This window comes from Molothrus ater, chromosome Z (assembly GCF_012460135.2).
Source record: "Molothrus ater isolate BHLD 08-10-18 breed brown headed cowbird chromosome Z, BPBGC_Mater_1.1, whole genome shotgun sequence".
Classification (NCBI taxonomy): Eukaryota; Metazoa; Chordata; class Aves; order Passeriformes; family Icteridae; genus Molothrus; species Molothrus ater.
This window is the reverse complement of record NC_050511.2, coordinates 69463980-69479744: the sequence shown is the minus strand read 5'-3', so window position 1 is coordinate 69479744 and position 15765 is coordinate 69463980. Positions and strand designations below refer to the sequence as shown.

The following is a 15765-nucleotide window of genomic DNA, read 5'->3' as shown; positions in this document are numbered from 1 at the left end:
ACCGAGTCCCGGCCCGGCCCCGCCCGGAGCCGCGGCGGCGGGACCCAACCCCCGGCGGGGCGGGGCCGGGCCGGGCCGGGCCATGGCGAGCGGGGCGCGGGGTGAGCGCCGGGGCCGGGCTGGGGCTGTCAGGGCTGGGCTGGGGCCGGGTCCGGGCCGGGGCTGTCAGGGCCGGGCTGGGGCCGGGGCTGCCGGGGCTGTCAGGGCCGGGCTGGGGCCGGGGCTGTCAGGGCTGGGCTGGGGCCGGGGCTGTCAGGGCTGGTTTGGGGCCGGGGCCGGGGCCGGGGCCGGGGCTGTCAGGGCTGGGCCGGGGCCGGGGCTGCCGGGGCTGTCTCAGAGCCGGGGCTGGGCCGGGGCCGGGCCCGGGGCTGTCTCGGGGCTGTGGGGGGCCGCGCTGAGGGCTGCCCGCCGTGTCCCCGCCGTGTCCCCGCCGTGTCCCCGCAGGCGCCTGGAGCGAGTGGCCCGTGGATCACTTCCTGCGCACCGGCCACATCGCGGCCAGGGACGGGGCCGCCGTGCGCTGGTTCCACGCCGCCAACAGCCGGGCACGGGCCGCCGAGGCCGCGCGAAGTGAGTGCGGCACAGGCCTCTTCCTCCTCCTCCTCCTCCTCCCCTTCCTCCTCCTCCTCTTCCCCTCTCTCCTCCAGGATCCCCACGGCTGTGAAATCCCTCCAGGGCTGGGCACTCCAAACCCCCCTGGGCAGTTCCAGTTCCTGAGCCCCCTTTCCATGGGGAAATTCCTGCTGTGCCCACCACGGCCGAGCCTGAGGCAGTTCCCTCTGCTCCTGTCCCTGTTCCCTGGGCTGAAATCCCAAATCCCCCCTTTCTCCTCTCAAGGAAAGGTTGTGCAGAGCCAGAAGGGCCCTGGTGCACCAGCCTGGGTGGCAGTGAATTGTGTGTAAATTTATGTGAATATTTGCCAAACACATATTTGCATAAATGTATATATGATATCCTTTATCCTGAATACCATCAGTAGCTCTTTTCTTTGTATTTCAGCCGTCACTGTGTGTTTAGGGCCCTCTGCAAAGCTGGTAGCACTGCCCAGATTCATTACATAAAGCTGTTTTCAAGAGCCTGAGCTCTCCTGAGACTCCTCTTTGCCTGTCGTGTGTGTGAGCTAACATTTTCCTTGTCGGTTTTGGCAATGAGTCAAGGGGAATGCTCATTCTCTGCCAGTATTAAATCCTGCACTCATCTTTCCTCTCTCAGGAACCCTATTTACAGAGGAAAAGATGTGAAATTTAACACCAGTGGATTCACATGTTGGATGTCCATTTATCTGTTCTCGTGAAGAAAAAAACCCCACGTTGTTGCTTGGCCAAATGCCCCCTCAAACATCAATTTTCACTTGGTTGAAGGCTTGCAAAGAGTTTAGTGGCTGGGAGCCCCCCAGAATGGCATCTCTCGTGTCACAGAGAGCAGCTCCCGTTGGAGTGAGGCTGCAGGGCTGCTGTGGACAGACTTGCTGGGTCGTTGTTGCCCTGAAGCCCCGAAAGCTGAGCTGCGATTTCTCAACCCCCAGGCGATGTGCACATGGTGGAGGTGGACGTTGTCCTCCGGGGAGGGGACAGGGACCCCATCCTGGCTCATCCCCCGGACACTGACAGCGACATCACCCTGCAGGAGTGGCTGGCACAGATGGGCAGCACCAACAAAGGCATCAAGCTCGACTTTAAGAGGTATCTCAACAAAGGGATTGTTGTGTTGTTTGCATTCTTACCTGTTACAGTTCTACAGCTCGTTGTCAACCAACTCCTCCTTATTGTGCAGTTTAGCATTCAGAAGCATAATCCATGTGGAAAAATAGTCCATAATTCTCAAAGCATGGCAAGAACAAAACCTCTAAAAGAGTTTTGAGCTACAAGTAGTGATTTTGGTTTTGCTCAGTGAATTAGGTGCTGTGAGCAGAACTTTCCCATCTGGCAGGTGAAATGCTGGTGCCTCTTTGGAAGGCTCCTTTCTCTGCCCTTACTAACTAAACATTCAGAGGTTCAGTCACAGTTTGAGCCATTAGCTGTTTCATTTCTCGAACACACCTGAAAGCCCCAGGAGATTGCCTTGGAAGAGTTTGAAATGAGCTGTGACCTCCAGACATGAAGCCCTTCAGCTCCTGACTCTTGCTTTGTCTCGGTGTCCCTGTGCTCAGTCTGTGTCGGCAGCAAATTACAAAGAGCTTCATCACTGCTTAAGGACTCCATAGAAATGCAGAAACCCCCCACGAGATAGTTGTAAAATGTGATTTATGCCTGTGGTTCTGTGTTACACAGTCACGGTTTTCATGTGAAAGTTCATGAAAGTGAAAAATGTGGGCAGGCTAAATCCTTTTATTGTCACAGGATCTGTGTGTGTCCTTCTGGGCAGAGGAGGGGAAAAGCAGCAGTAGGCATTTGTTTGGGCTTATTTCTTGTGAGTTTTGGTGAAGTTTCTCCTCCATTTTAATTATTGTTTAAATGAATTTTAAACTACCTTCCTTTCATTTTTTTTCCACAAGGAGTTTACAGCCAAGTGGAGTGATTCAAGAAAACTTTTAAAAGTACATGGCATTATAAAATAACTATTGTATAAAAACATTTAGAAGTAAATCACACAGTGCAGATAGAGTCAAATAGTGAATTTGATGTTCCTTTGCATAATAATTAATTGGATGCCATTGCTGAAGTTTTGGAGATTTATTTCAATGGTGCTTTTAAAATGTACTTTTTTTATATCTCTGCTCTATCAGCCTGATTGACCACATAATTACATTTCCTGCTGGCTTTGGCTACTGAAATTCATGTATTCTGCAAAAGGTCTTCAGTGTCCCAGTTCTGAAATGCCAAAGTCATTTCACATGAAGTCAGCTGTAAGTCTGAGTTTTCTGAATGCTGTGCAACAAAACCAGTGCTCTGGGGTTTGTGGTTTTTGGGAGTGGATTTTTGTTGTTGTTGTTGTTTTGATTTGATTTTTTGTTTTTTCTTCTCTTTTTTTTTTTTTTTTTTCTTTCTTTCCCTGTGTTGCCATTTTGCTTTGTGCTTTTTTCTCACCTTACACTTTGCAGTACAAGGGGAGGGATTCCTCTGGCCCTGACAGTCCCTTGCATATGTGAGGATATCAGCTGTTCTGGCCCCAGACTGTGAGGAATGCTGCAGCCCACACCTTAACACCATCACTGGCTTTTCTCCTACAGAGCCCGAGCTCATCTCAGTGAGTGGAATTCCTGCCTCTGCGCAGCCTTCCCAACAGCACAAAAGGCAAAATACACAAAGGGACTCTACAGAGGAAACAAGACAAGCAGCTCAGGGGACTGACCTAACCTAATTCCAAAACTCTGACCATAGTGATTTTAAATTCCTCGCTGTTACAGAGTGCATTACTTAATGGGCTATGACAGAAAGAAGATTTTTTTTCTTGGTGTTCATTTCTTTTCCCCACTGTTCCCCATCTCCTTTCCTTCCTCAGTGCTTTGAAAGTTGTGGTAGGAAAAATCTAGCTATGCTTTTTCCTGTGGCTGGACAGGACAGTAGGAATATGTGAGCACGGGTTGTGTTAAATGCTCACAGGGTGTCTGCACTGGTTCCTCAAGTGATGCCAGCTCATATTTAACGATTCAATAATTATCTGTCAGATGATCACTGGACAGGCAGGCTTCTGTGTGCTGCCACACTTAGGAGCTGTGGGACAAACCACAACCAGGCATTAAATGTTCAAGTGGGTGCCTTTTCTCTCTTTTAGTTGCCTTAAATTGGTCTGTGTCGTGCCTTTTATTCCCCTAGTACAGGTGCATCACCTTGCATGCATCTGAAGGTAGCTTTGAGTCTGGATCTGCCTAATGATAAAATCTTTTCCAGTTTGAGTGTGGTTAAGGTGGGGACAGATGGCTTTCGCTCTCTGGGCTGGATTTGCAGCAGTTGTGGCTGATGCAGCACAAGTGTTAGAGACTGCAGTGGCTTCCCTTGTTAAAACCCTTCTCAGGCCTGAGATGAAGAGGTGGCAAGGTCAGGGGGTCAGGGTGAGGCCAGGAGGTGCTGGGAGCAGGGGGTGGGAGTTGGGGTTTTACTCCTGCAGGGGCAGTCGGGGGATGGCAGCGGGCGCTGGGTGCGCCCTGCCCGGCGCAGAGGCTGCGGTGACACTGGGGTGACGCTGCCATCCTGACCCTGCCCTGTGTCCTGCGCAGCCTGGCCGCCGTGGGACCCTCCCTGGAGCTGCTGGGGCAGGCGGGGCAGTCCCTGGACAGACCCGTGTGGCTGAACGGGGACATCCTGCCGGGGCCCGGCGGGAGCTGCGCGCCGCTGGACGCCCGCGCCTTCCTGAGCGCCGTCACCTCCTCCTGCCCCGATGCCACCCTGTCCCTGGGCTGGACCACGGGCTGCCACCGAGGGCAAGGTAAGGGCAGGGCTCCTGTGCTTCCTGTGCTGCAGCTGGCAGCAGCCCCAGGCCATGTCCTCGGCTGGGAACTGCAGTGACTCTGGGGACCCTGTCCTGTGCTGCGGTGTTGGACAGAGCACTGTGCAGCGGTCAGACCAGTGCTGCAGTGGCAGCACAGATGGGTGAAAACCACATCTTTTGGTCCTAAAATAAGCTGGTTTGTGCTTCAGCTCCTTCTCACCTGCTGAGCACTTCTGAGGGACAAACTCCTTAGCCTCTGTTTCAGGGAGGGCTGTCCCTGAATCCTGGGAGCATTGATCTGGTGGTCGGATGGCATGAATCCTGAGGAAAAACAGATCAGCTGAAAATGTGGAACTTTATCTCTGCTTTTTTTGATCACTGAAGTCAAATCATGGGTCAGCCTTATCCCTAACATTTCATTTCTCTTGGAAAGTTGAATTTTTGGAGTTAGCTTTCCAATTTTCATTAATATAGGGTCTTTTTCACAGGCTTCCTCTTGCAATTCTCATGAGAAGTAGAGTCCCCTCCAATATTGTCTGGGGCCACCGTGTCAGGATTATACACTACTCCCATTGCTTCTTACTCATTAGCAAGATTTAGTATTCTGTTGTATGATACACTGCAGTGTTATTAAAGTGTTCAGTGCTTTCTCCCAGGTATTTTCAGTGCAGGAAAAAATTGCTGGAAAATGCATTAGAAATACTGGGTAACCTGTGAAAACAAATTTCACTTCACCTCCATTCCAAATTTCAGTTTATGGAAATACTAAGTGAGGTTCTACTATAAAACTTAAGAAAACTAGCTCATCTGAGTGATTTCACCTAGAAGTTGCTGCTTGGCCCAGAAAACTTTCTTTAATATTTACTGTGTTTTTACTCTTTCTAGTTACTGCATTCCATTTGAGTAATGGAGGAAAAAATTATTAACTGTTGTTATAGGATTTTCATAGCCTGTAGAAACAAAAGAACAGTCAATTTAATTTGAAAGAGCTCCAGTCCTTATAAAAACCCCAGCAAAGGCACTTTTAGTATTTTAGATTGCTCGATTGTAGCAGTTTTAGGCACAGAATGGTTTTGTCCGTGCGTGTTGATTTGTGTACATCTTCATTCCTAGGATTAACTTAAGTTTTCGTCCTAATTTTTTCTTAATGTTTTTATTTTTAAAGGGTCCCCAACAATGTTAAACTAGGCCATATTGAAGTCAGTGGCAGGAGAATTTTTTAGAGAAAGGACAAAGATACATTAAAAATGCCACGTGCTGTAGAGCTGTATGTAAAGTAAGTAAGCGTGTATGTAAAGTATGGGAAATAAAGGTTTTCATAGCAAGTTCATTTTCCATGTTGATAGCGCATTTATTGCATTTTTCCCCTGGGGCGTTTGCTGCTCAGAGCCACGCAGCAGTTTCGGGGTGGCGCTGTGTGGTTTTGAGGAACGCTGGATGTGCAGGTTTTGTGTGTCCAGGGGACCCCAGGGGCGCGGGACTGCGTCTGTCCCCAGGATCAGAGAGCTCTGAGTGTCCGCAGGGGCTCGGAGTGAGCTCTGTGGGTGTGCTGTGTGTCCCCAGGCTACGAGTGGCCCGTGGTGCAGGAGATGCGGCGGCTGTGCCGCGCGCTGTCCCAGCCGGTGACGTTCGCGGTCAGGGCTGCGCTGGTGCCCGGCTCCCTCCCGCAGCTGCAGTGGCTGCTGCAGCAGTGCCCCAGGTCAGTGCTGCTCCCTCTGCATCCCTCAGCCCCTGGGCCCTGGCCCGTCCCGACCAGCCCTGTGTCACACTCAGCCCAGAGGCATTGGAAATGTGGAAATTCTTCTTCTCCCAGCGCTTCATTTCCCACAGGCCTCCAAGCGTTGGAGTCCTCAGACAGAAGTGGTCACTATTAATTTCTCTAAAGTAGTTAAATTCCAGAAGCTTATTTTTCATTACCTACTATGAGGACTTTTAAATGGTGCATAGCTGTGGAACCCGGCTGTGCTGCAAGCATTTCCTGAGATGAATATAGTTAAATAGACTAAATAGTTTGATGTTGCAATTGGGAATTCATCCAATCCAAAGACTTTGTATTGGGTTCGCTATTTATATTTTTTGTAGCATTTTTGAGAAATGTCAAAGATGATTTCTAAATTGGAAGTCAGGTGTTTCCCTCCATGCTAATTAATTTTACTGAGGCACTTGAAATGTATTCAGTGGTTTTCATACAGGAACTTACATTTTTCTTTCAAAATCATTCTTACCAACCCTTAAGCATTTAATTATAAAAATTATTCACATGTAATGGAATGAGAATAAAAACAGCTTCCCACATATTACCATTTACTCATCTTTTTCAACTGCTGTGCCTACCCAGAGTTTAATAAAACCATTCCAACCAAGGTCAAAGCCCAAGACAGAAAACTTAAGGGAATCTCTGAAAAATTTCTAATTATTCAGAAAAACAGGGTGAACAAATTAAGTGCTGATATTCTTTTTTATGATGAGCACTCAAGACAGAAATTGTTAAATTCCTGGGAAATTGATTTTAAAATGTTATTGCACTAAGAATGTATCTTATGAATTTTGTCAGTCTCAAATATCAATGGATACAAACATTCCAACTGAAATACTGGGATTTTTCTCTTTTACCTCCTCATAAAAGTCAGGGGGGTTCTTCAGTGGCATGATTAGAAGACAGACAGAAATTCCTGAGCCAGTTTTGCTCCCATACAACTGAATGTTCATTTATCCATTTCTAAAATTAATACAGTTCTATTAAACAAAAGGGAAAAACGAAGTATATGTCATGTGGAGGATGTGGAAATAATGCTTTAACTGAATAATGCTTTGGGGGATTTCAGTGTTTTTTGAGAAGTTGTGTGCAGTTAATGAGAATTGGATTAGGTGGCATCTCTAGACATTGCTGATGTGACAAAGCACAACAATCACCTGTGTCTGGGATTGCATCATATGTCCTGTTTTGAGGCTCAGCTTATGACTATTGATTAATTTATCAAACCTTAAATGCTCAGTCTGGCAAATTTTGTTGCTGGATATTTACCTGGGGTTTTTTATTTAAATCCCTCTGAGGTTTGGCAGAACAATCACAGATAAATTGGGGGTATTTAATTACATTTCTAAAGTTATGATGCGTTAATCCTGAGTATTTTTAGGAGTCTGTTTTAGTGCAATGTCTTCCTGGTTTACATGCTTTATCTTAACATACTCTTTTTCTCTTTGTTTTGTTTGTTTTCTCCCTGTTTCTGGACACAGGTACAGCCTCACTGTTTGGACAGGAAAGGAGGATGTGTATTCTGTGGAAGACTTGCTTCTCATCCGAGAAAATTTTGATAAAAGTAGGGTTTATTATGACATTTTTGAGCCACAAAATTCTGAATTCAAAAAAGCCATTGGAATAGAATAGTAGATGCAAAGCAGGCAATGCCTGACCCTGTAGTGCTTTAAACTGTAAACCCCTTCAAATGTGAGGATATTTTATTCAAAGAAATGCAATTTCCTTGCCAGAAGGGCCGTGTTGAGCACGCCTGTGGTTACTGGAGGAGTTTTGGTTTGGCACTGTGCAGAAACAGAAATGCAGTGCCGTCCCCATTGGCCCTGCTTTGGCGTGGGACCCTGGTGCCACACTGGAGGAGGGGAGGATGGCACTGCCAGCTGCTCTGCCCGTGGTCACCGTGCCCGTGGTCACCGTGCCCGTGGTCACCGTGCCCAGGCAGTGCCAGGGCAGTGCCATGGCCAGCGAGCAGCCCTGGCTGGTGCTGAGCTGGGCTGGGTGTGGGCAGCAGTGCCCACACCTGGGCTGTCCCCATCAGGGCTGTCCCTGCTCTGGGCTGTCCCCATCAGGGCTGCAGGCACATCCCCATGGCTCTCAGGCCCTCAGGTGCGTGATGGTGGCTCGGCCCTCACTGGGCCCGTGCGGCCCTGCAGCTCTCAGAATTCTCCACAGTGGAAATTTCCCAGATAAAAGCTAAACCCCTGCTAACCACCTGCAGGAAGAGCCTGACCTGGTTCATTAAAGCCATTTATTGCCTCTTTTGCTGCTGCAATTCGCCAAAATTCACACGGACTGAGACACCGACCCTGGGGGATTGGCTTCTGCCAAACACCACAAACGATAGCAGAAAAACCAAAGGTTTCTGCCACAATCACAGAGGACATCTTAGCCTCTGAGTAACAGCTAATGCCCTGAGAGGCATTACTTTGTCAACCTCTTGTCCTCCTTTCCCATTCCTCTCACATGGTTCCTGTAGGAATTTCATTAACTCACCTGTTAACCTAACAGATACTGTACACAGCACTTTACAGGCTGTTAGTACTAAAGTAAACTACAGTAATTTTTGGCTCTTACATGGCATTGGTACAGCTGTGATAAAACAGTTACATTTCTTAATCCTACATTTTGAATTATCGTGATCTCACACTAAAATTCAAGACTCCCTTTTGTAATCTACAACTCCTTTGGGAGATTTATCTAATAGTTGTTTTCCCTTATTGAGGGGTAGAGCTTTCTTCATTTTGGTCATTTACTGAGATGTGCTTGGCCAAAAATTAGGAAAAGATTGTTCCACATAAGGAAGAAAACTACCTGATTATACTTGGGATAACTAAGCAGAGTACTTAATTTAATTTAATCACCCATAAAATGAGTGGCAGTAACAACCAAAGGGTCAGTCTTGGCTGTCTGATTTCTACAGTGAGTTTGGAGAAGCAATTCATTCTTCAGTTGTGTTTTTTTGCAGGCAGTTGCATTCACTGATTTGCAGGATTTCATCTCTCAATGGTAGGCCTCTTTGGGACCACAGGCACACATTTTTCTGCTGTTTATAAATCCTCCCACTGACCAGTTCCCACCTCAAGTACTGGGATTTGTTAAAACTCATTAAACTATTAAGTAGAAAACATCAGCAACTGCCAGAAGTATTTTTAAGGAAGAAGTATATCTGAGCAATATCTGTGGATGTCAGTAAACAGGATAATCAGATAAAATTAAAGAAGACATCATCTGGATTACCAGGAAATGGCTATGTGGTGAATATGATTATTCTGTATGGATTATTCTATATATATGAATTTCTGTAAGTAATTTTACCTATGTATCTTTGCTAGTTCTCTGTGAAGTTGTTTATGTCAGTCTAGTCTGACTTGCGCATAAATAAATTCATCTGATTTTGTTTCTCTGTGTTTATTCAAATGCTCTCCTAAAATAAAATGTGTTGCTGTGGGCCTGGCAGGGAGACATTAATGTGGCTTTAACATATATGTACAGGTCAGGTTTATTTTTAAGAACCAAGACGTTTTTGAGAGAAGGCAGGCTGTAACTCACTCCGCCTGCAAAACTCGCATGAAAGTGTTCAAAGTTGCTGATGCTTTCAGGGAAAAAATACAGGAATTCACTGCAGTTCCTCAGCGTGCCTCTGTGTCTGAGTTTCAGGAACTTGAGAATAAATAGCCTCGTGTATATTTCTGGAAAATCTCTCTGATGTTCAGCATAAGATCCCAGCATCATTTTTAACTAGCTGGCCACAATTTTTGGGACAAAACCCCTGGATTAACAGGAGCTCTGCAGCTGCCTGCGTCATCAGTCCGGGAGATGCCTGGCTCAGGTAACAGGTGCTGCTGAAAAACAGGAATTTTGCATATTTAGACATATACATATATATGTGTGTATATTTATCTCAATGTTGGGGAGCTTTTTCACAAAAAAGGTCAGCAGGTATACAGGAGTGAAAGACCCATTGTCTTTCCAAGAGGGTTGACAGCTGGGTGTTTTATGGGAATATTTAGTGATGACAACTGGAATTTTATCCCTTTGACTCTGAAACCTCCCCCTGAGCTTCCTTAAGGTGTTTTGTTATGAAACCTGATTTCCTCGAAGTTAGTGCAGTGCCAGTATTTACAGTGAAAATGTAAGAATATTTATAAACCCCTTGCTTTAGTTGGGAAAGTAGTTAGTTGTGCTGTGTATGGCATGCAGAGAGATAAAAGTCTTACATGGGATTGACGAGGAGAAGAAAGGAAATTTAGTGCCTACTTAGTTTACTGTTTTTCTTGTATAGCTGCATCAAATTATGGCAATATTCTTTTAGAAGTGCTGTGCAGTTGTAAAAGACAAAGATCACAACAAAGCAATTACTCCTTAAAAGCGAAACCAAATTAAATGTGCAGGGAAAGATATTTTGAAGCCTATACTTTGAACATTGCACCTTAAATACAACCTTGAAAACTGCTAGTTCATGGCATTTTTGTGTAGTGACTTGCTGCTCTTAAATCCCTTAAACCAAAATAACGGGAGTTGTTACATAATCACTGCTTTTTGTGAAGCCTCCAGCATTTGTTTTGAAGTGGCTTTCATTGCACGGTCCGTCAGCCTTCTGCAGGGAACATGAAGGGAGAAACCCGGATTGTTTCGCACCTTTCCCCAGCCGGCAGGTGGCTGTGCGATCCCGCCTGCCCTGGCTCCCCCCCAGCCGCGGCGCAGCCAAGGACACCGAACAGGCTTGTTTTTCACCCGGGATTTAACACCAGGCACTCGGGTCAGGCTGACCGTGCTCTGCTGAAAAGAACATCGCCGTGGCTGGGAAATGTCATGGAGTCAGGCTTCAAAGATAACACAAGTGCATCTCTGCTCCACAAGTGGAGCCGCAGGAAGCTTCCGGCAGGTGGAGAGAGCCTCTCTCGCACCATACCCTGGACAAATTTAGCTGTATTGGATTAAATCGAAGTAACTGTTCCCATTTTCTTGTACAGAGGCAGCCTGAGAAACACTTGTGAGTGAGTACCTTTTGCAATGACTCATCATTCCCTGAGTAGTGAATAAAAGCATGTGCTTATTTCCATGTTCCCTCTGAGGGGGAAAAATAACTTTTATTTATTCAGCATAACAACAGCAAGAGAACAAAGCTTTTTTCCTTTGAAGGTCACTTGTAACAGTAACACAAACAATAATACTAACACTTCACACCACTTTACATCACAATCACACAATACTGGTAACACTAGCAAAAAACTTCCCTTTTCAAGACACTTGCCACTTCCCTCCACTGTCTGAGCATTTAATAGAAAAATTATGGTTTCATTTAAGGAGCCATGGTCCCAGATACATAATTAATTTTAAAATCAAAACAGCATAAATTGGGGTTTATACCCTCAGCAAAGATACCAGTTAGAACACCTGGTGATAGTCAATTTCTTCTAAGAAAGAATTTTTATTTTTTAAAGATCTATTTTCCCCTTCAAATATTTAACTTCACTATGAGATGAACGGTTGAGAACTTGCCATTTCCCTTTGTATTATCATAAAAACATTAGGAAAGTTTAATCTGTGTAGGGACTAATTTGTACTCAGTTAATACTGACATATGTTGTTCCACATAATTTCTGTTTCTTAAAAATATGTCCACATAATCCTTTTTTGTACCTGACGTACAGAGGGCCTGAAGGAAAGGGCAGAACCTGAATGGAAACAAATACTCCCAAAAGTTATTTACAGAGAGTATATGTTGGCAATCCCCATGGTTTAATGTTTAGAATCCCCATTAAATTGTTTTATGGTGATGATCCCCATTAAATATTTGAATGTTGGTGATCCCCTTCAAATTATTTCATGTCCCCGATCGTCTTTAAATCGGCTTCTGTTTAAGATCCCCGTACCACTGTTTTATGGTTAAGATCCCCGTTACATTGTCTCCTACTAAGTGCAAAGCTAAATAACATTACAGGGTTTTTTTAGGCAATGCCAGATTTCGTGAACTTTGACTGAAGCTGCAACATACCCACTGAGCATTTTCAATAAATAAATACCTAATTTCAGTATACTGAAATTCACATTACACAGACACAATTTCAATACAACTAATGTCTGTAAATTACAACACAACAGAACACATTCACTTTTTCTCAAAATTTAGAGGATGAGATCTAAATGCAATACCAGAATTCCAACATCTATGGGATGCACACAAAGACAAGGGAGATACTCAGAATCACAAGACACTAAAGGAAAGAAAGATTTTTAGATAGAGATACCCAAAAATACACAGTAGCTCAGAGGCTGCAGAGGACTGCTTTCCACTGGTGGCGAATTCAGGCCTCTGTTTCAAATTAGCAGAATGTGGGTTTCCATCTCCCAGGTGAGTTTCATAATTAGACTCACAGGATCACAGAGTGATTTGGGTTGGAAACCATCTGAAATAAAAGCCCATCTCATTCCAAGGCCCCTGCCACGGCAGGGACACCTTCCAGTAGACCAGGTGGCTCCAAGCCACTGGCACATCCCAGGGATGGGGCAGCCACAGCTTCTCTGGGGAAGCTGTGCCAGGGCCTCACCTTCCCTGGAGCTGTTGGGTTATCTGTTTTGGGTCTGTCTGAGCGGGAGGGCAGAGCTCCTCGCTGCTCCCCAGTGTGTGTGTGTGTCTGTGTGTGTGTGCAGTGCCCTTGCTCGTGCAGACGCTCCGGGTGTGTCCCGGTGTCCGTTCCCGGTGAGGAGCGCTGTCACGGGGGCACATGGACCCGGCCCGCCGGCCAGGTCTCCTTTTGGGGGCTCCAGAACTGCAGGAGGCTACAGAGCCTGTTCCAGGCGCAGGCTCTGCCCCCCGCACCCTCGCTTCCCCCAAATAAAAGCGCTTTTCCTCGGTTTCCTGAATGAAAGAAATCGCTCTGGAGCGGATTCCAGAGGCTGCGGCTGCAGCAGCCCGCGGTGCCCGGGACGGCCTGAGCGGGGCTGGCGTGTGGCACACCCCGGGCAGGTGGGTCACTCGCCCTGCTGGCTGCCGGCAGCGCTGCGGAGCCCCGGGGCTGCCACCGCCGGCGCCCGGGGCCCGGCGGGCTCGGGGGCACGCTGCCGGGGCTCGGCGGGCAGCACAGCCCTGCCACACCAGTGCCACCAGCCGTGACGTTCTGCGGGGCTGCTGCGGCCAGGAGACACGGCCGGCGTGCGCCTGCTGCCGCCCGCCCCGCCGCACGCCGCTGCCTCGGGGTTTCTGTGCGCGTATATACAAGCTGGACACAGGCAGTCTGGGCTCCGGCATCACAGTCAAACGCTTCGGGGTCCCAGACTCCGTGTGCGCCACCTCTCTGGGTGCTGCAAGGGCGTGCGCTTGGGGAAAGCCTGGAGGGGTACTATTTACAACCTACAATGAGAACTGCAACACTTAAGGACTGCTGTGGGTTGTCTGTCACAGGCAAGTTGAAAACTTTACAAAACCAGCAAAACAAATACTGCTTAGATTGCAGAGGACAGCCTCATTAGACGTCTTTTCATTTACTTTCTGGGCTGTACCACTAATCCTGAGGCAGACATTACTTTACATGACAGACCTGCTCTATTTTGTGATACATACTATTACAATCAAGGACTGCGGTGAATTTATTTACATGTAAATATCCCCTTTGCTCTTCTGTTAAAGATTCAGTGAGTGCTGAATCTGTTTAGACTGTGATCTGCTCATAGGGCCTCCTCCGCATCAGATTCGTCTCTTTGGGCCCCTTAGGGAAAGCAGATCCTGGGGGTGCTAGGTGAGTTTGTCCATAAGAAACCATTCCAGACACTGTGTTTATGACAGTCAGCTCTGGAACTGGGGGGCGGGGGCTCACATTCAGGGGAGGCAGAAAACCTGGCCTCGTCTGATCCAGCACTAAGGCTCCTGAGGCCTCTTCCTCTAGGGGAGCCTGACTTCTGCCTCTTGGAGAAACAGGAGACATCTCCAGACCTCTTCTTGGACTTCGCAACAAAGTCTGGTATGTAGGAAGAATCTCTCTATTTCCTTTTGGTGACTTACTACCTTTGGTATCAGCAGCAGGAATTAGACTGTTGGTTAACAGAGAACCAGAGATGTTGTAATTTGATTCTCCACTTCCTTTCTTGATAATACTGCCGAGGTCTGAAAGTAAGCTGATTTGTCCCAAACTGGCATCCATGCCCATGGGAATCTCACTGGGGTTGTGTTTCTCTTCGACAAAAGGAGGCTGATAGTTGATTGCATCACGTAGTGCTTTCCTTGACATGGTTTGATCAGAGGTTCTCAGTGCCTGAGCAGGGTCCTTCCTGTCTCTACTTTCATAACTGGAGGTGACACTCTTGCACAAGTCAAGGTCATCGACTTTACAGCAGAGCTCTTCCATGGGACTGATACTCTGGAGTTCTTGTGGAGAAGCAAGTTTCCTCTGCTGGAACACTGCTGGACAGCACTTTAGCCACGGATCACACTGCAGGACCTGTGTCAGCTTGAACCGTGCTGGTGTGGAGCTGCATTTGGTCATCAGTGGCACTCTTTCAGAGGAGTTGTCCCCCTGCTGCCCACCATACAGCTCTTTATAGCTGAACGGGTCTTCTGGACCCTCGTCTGGTTCTATCTCTGACGGGGAGATGCACTCAGCTGGGGAAGCGCATTCCTCGAGGTCTGGAGGAGGCACGTTCAGGTACTGCTTTGTCTTCTGCCTGCCCGAGGCGGACTTGTCGGTGGTGATGATGATGACCTCTTTCCCTCGCGCCTTGCAGGCCTTCAGCAGCAGCTCCAGGGTGTCTCTGTCGGCAGCGTTGATGGCGTACACCAGCGCGGAGCAGTTGGAGTGGTCCGGCAGGCTGGGGTCAGCGCCGCTCATCAGCAGCAGCGACACCACCTCGGGGCCTGCCTTCTCCAGGCAGGCGTGCATCAGGGCCGTCTTGCCCGACTTGTCCTGGATGTTGGGGTCGGCCTTGTTGTCCAGCAGGTACTTGACCATCCTGGCCTTGCTGGCGCTCTGCAGGTCGGCGTGCTGGGTCATGCAGGCCACCATGAGCGGGGTCTCGCCGCGGCTGTTGCTCTCGTTGATGTAGGCGCCGCCGTCGATCAGCAGCCGCGTCAGCCGCAGCCGCCGCTGGTACACGGCCTTGATCAGCGAGTAGCCCTCGGGCGGCATGTCCCCCGCCTCCATGGCCCTGCTCTGCCCTCGGCACCTGCCCTGGCCTCACAGCCTCACTGGCCTGCCTCAGAAAGCACACGCGTCCCCGGGACAAGGAGAAGGAAACGGGGAGAAAATAACAGAGGGTTTAACTGCGCTAATTGCTCCTGGACACGCCCTCGTATTTTGTGAAAAAACTATGAGGGGAAGAAAAGAAGAAAGGTTTTCCCACCCCTTAGACTTACAACAAATGTGTTGAAAACTTTAAAAAACCCCTTCAATATAATTATTATGTTTATATAAGATTAAAGCATGACTGTCACCTTCTTACTTTTTGACTGTCCTTTACACAGTCCTCTGCCTGAGTAGAGAGTATCAGCTCCACAACAAAAGAAACATTTGACAACATCAAAGAGAATGAGGAGGTTTCACACAAAAAATTAAGAGCTTAAATTACATTAAGCGTACATAACATTCATAACAATATACATTTGTAAATAACAATACACAGTCATATAAGAAAGTATACCTGCAGAC

The 15765-nt window shown here is 47.5% G+C and overlaps 2 protein-coding genes across 3 annotated transcripts; one reads left to right on the top strand and one right to left on the bottom strand.

The window, feature by feature from the left end:
* The first annotated feature begins 62 nt into the window (after positions 1-62).
* Positions 63-9523, top strand: FAM151B (family with sequence similarity 151 member B). Of its 2 annotated transcripts, XM_036403317.2 has the most exons (6): positions 63-101; positions 445-570; positions 1526-1682; positions 4157-4365; positions 5932-6067; positions 7606-9523. In XM_036403317.2, exons 1-6 carry the CDS (start codon positions 83-85, stop codon positions 7754-7756), a joined length of 798 nt encoding a protein of 265 aa, XP_036259210.1. In that variant the 5' UTR covers positions 63-82; the 3' UTR covers positions 7757-9523. The 2 variants fall into 2 exon arrangements, with proteins under 2 accessions (XP_036259210.1, XP_036259212.1); XM_036403319.2 differs by lacking the exon at positions 5932-6067.
* A 1654-nt stretch (positions 9524-11177) lies between these two features.
* On the bottom strand, positions 11178-15261 carry ANKRD34B (ankyrin repeat domain 34B). The gene has a single exon (XM_036402530.1). It carries the CDS (start codon positions 15259-15261, stop codon positions 13777-13779), a length of 1485 nt encoding a protein of 494 aa, XP_036258423.1. The 3' UTR covers positions 11178-13776.
* Between the last annotated feature and the right edge of the window lie 504 nt (positions 15262-15765).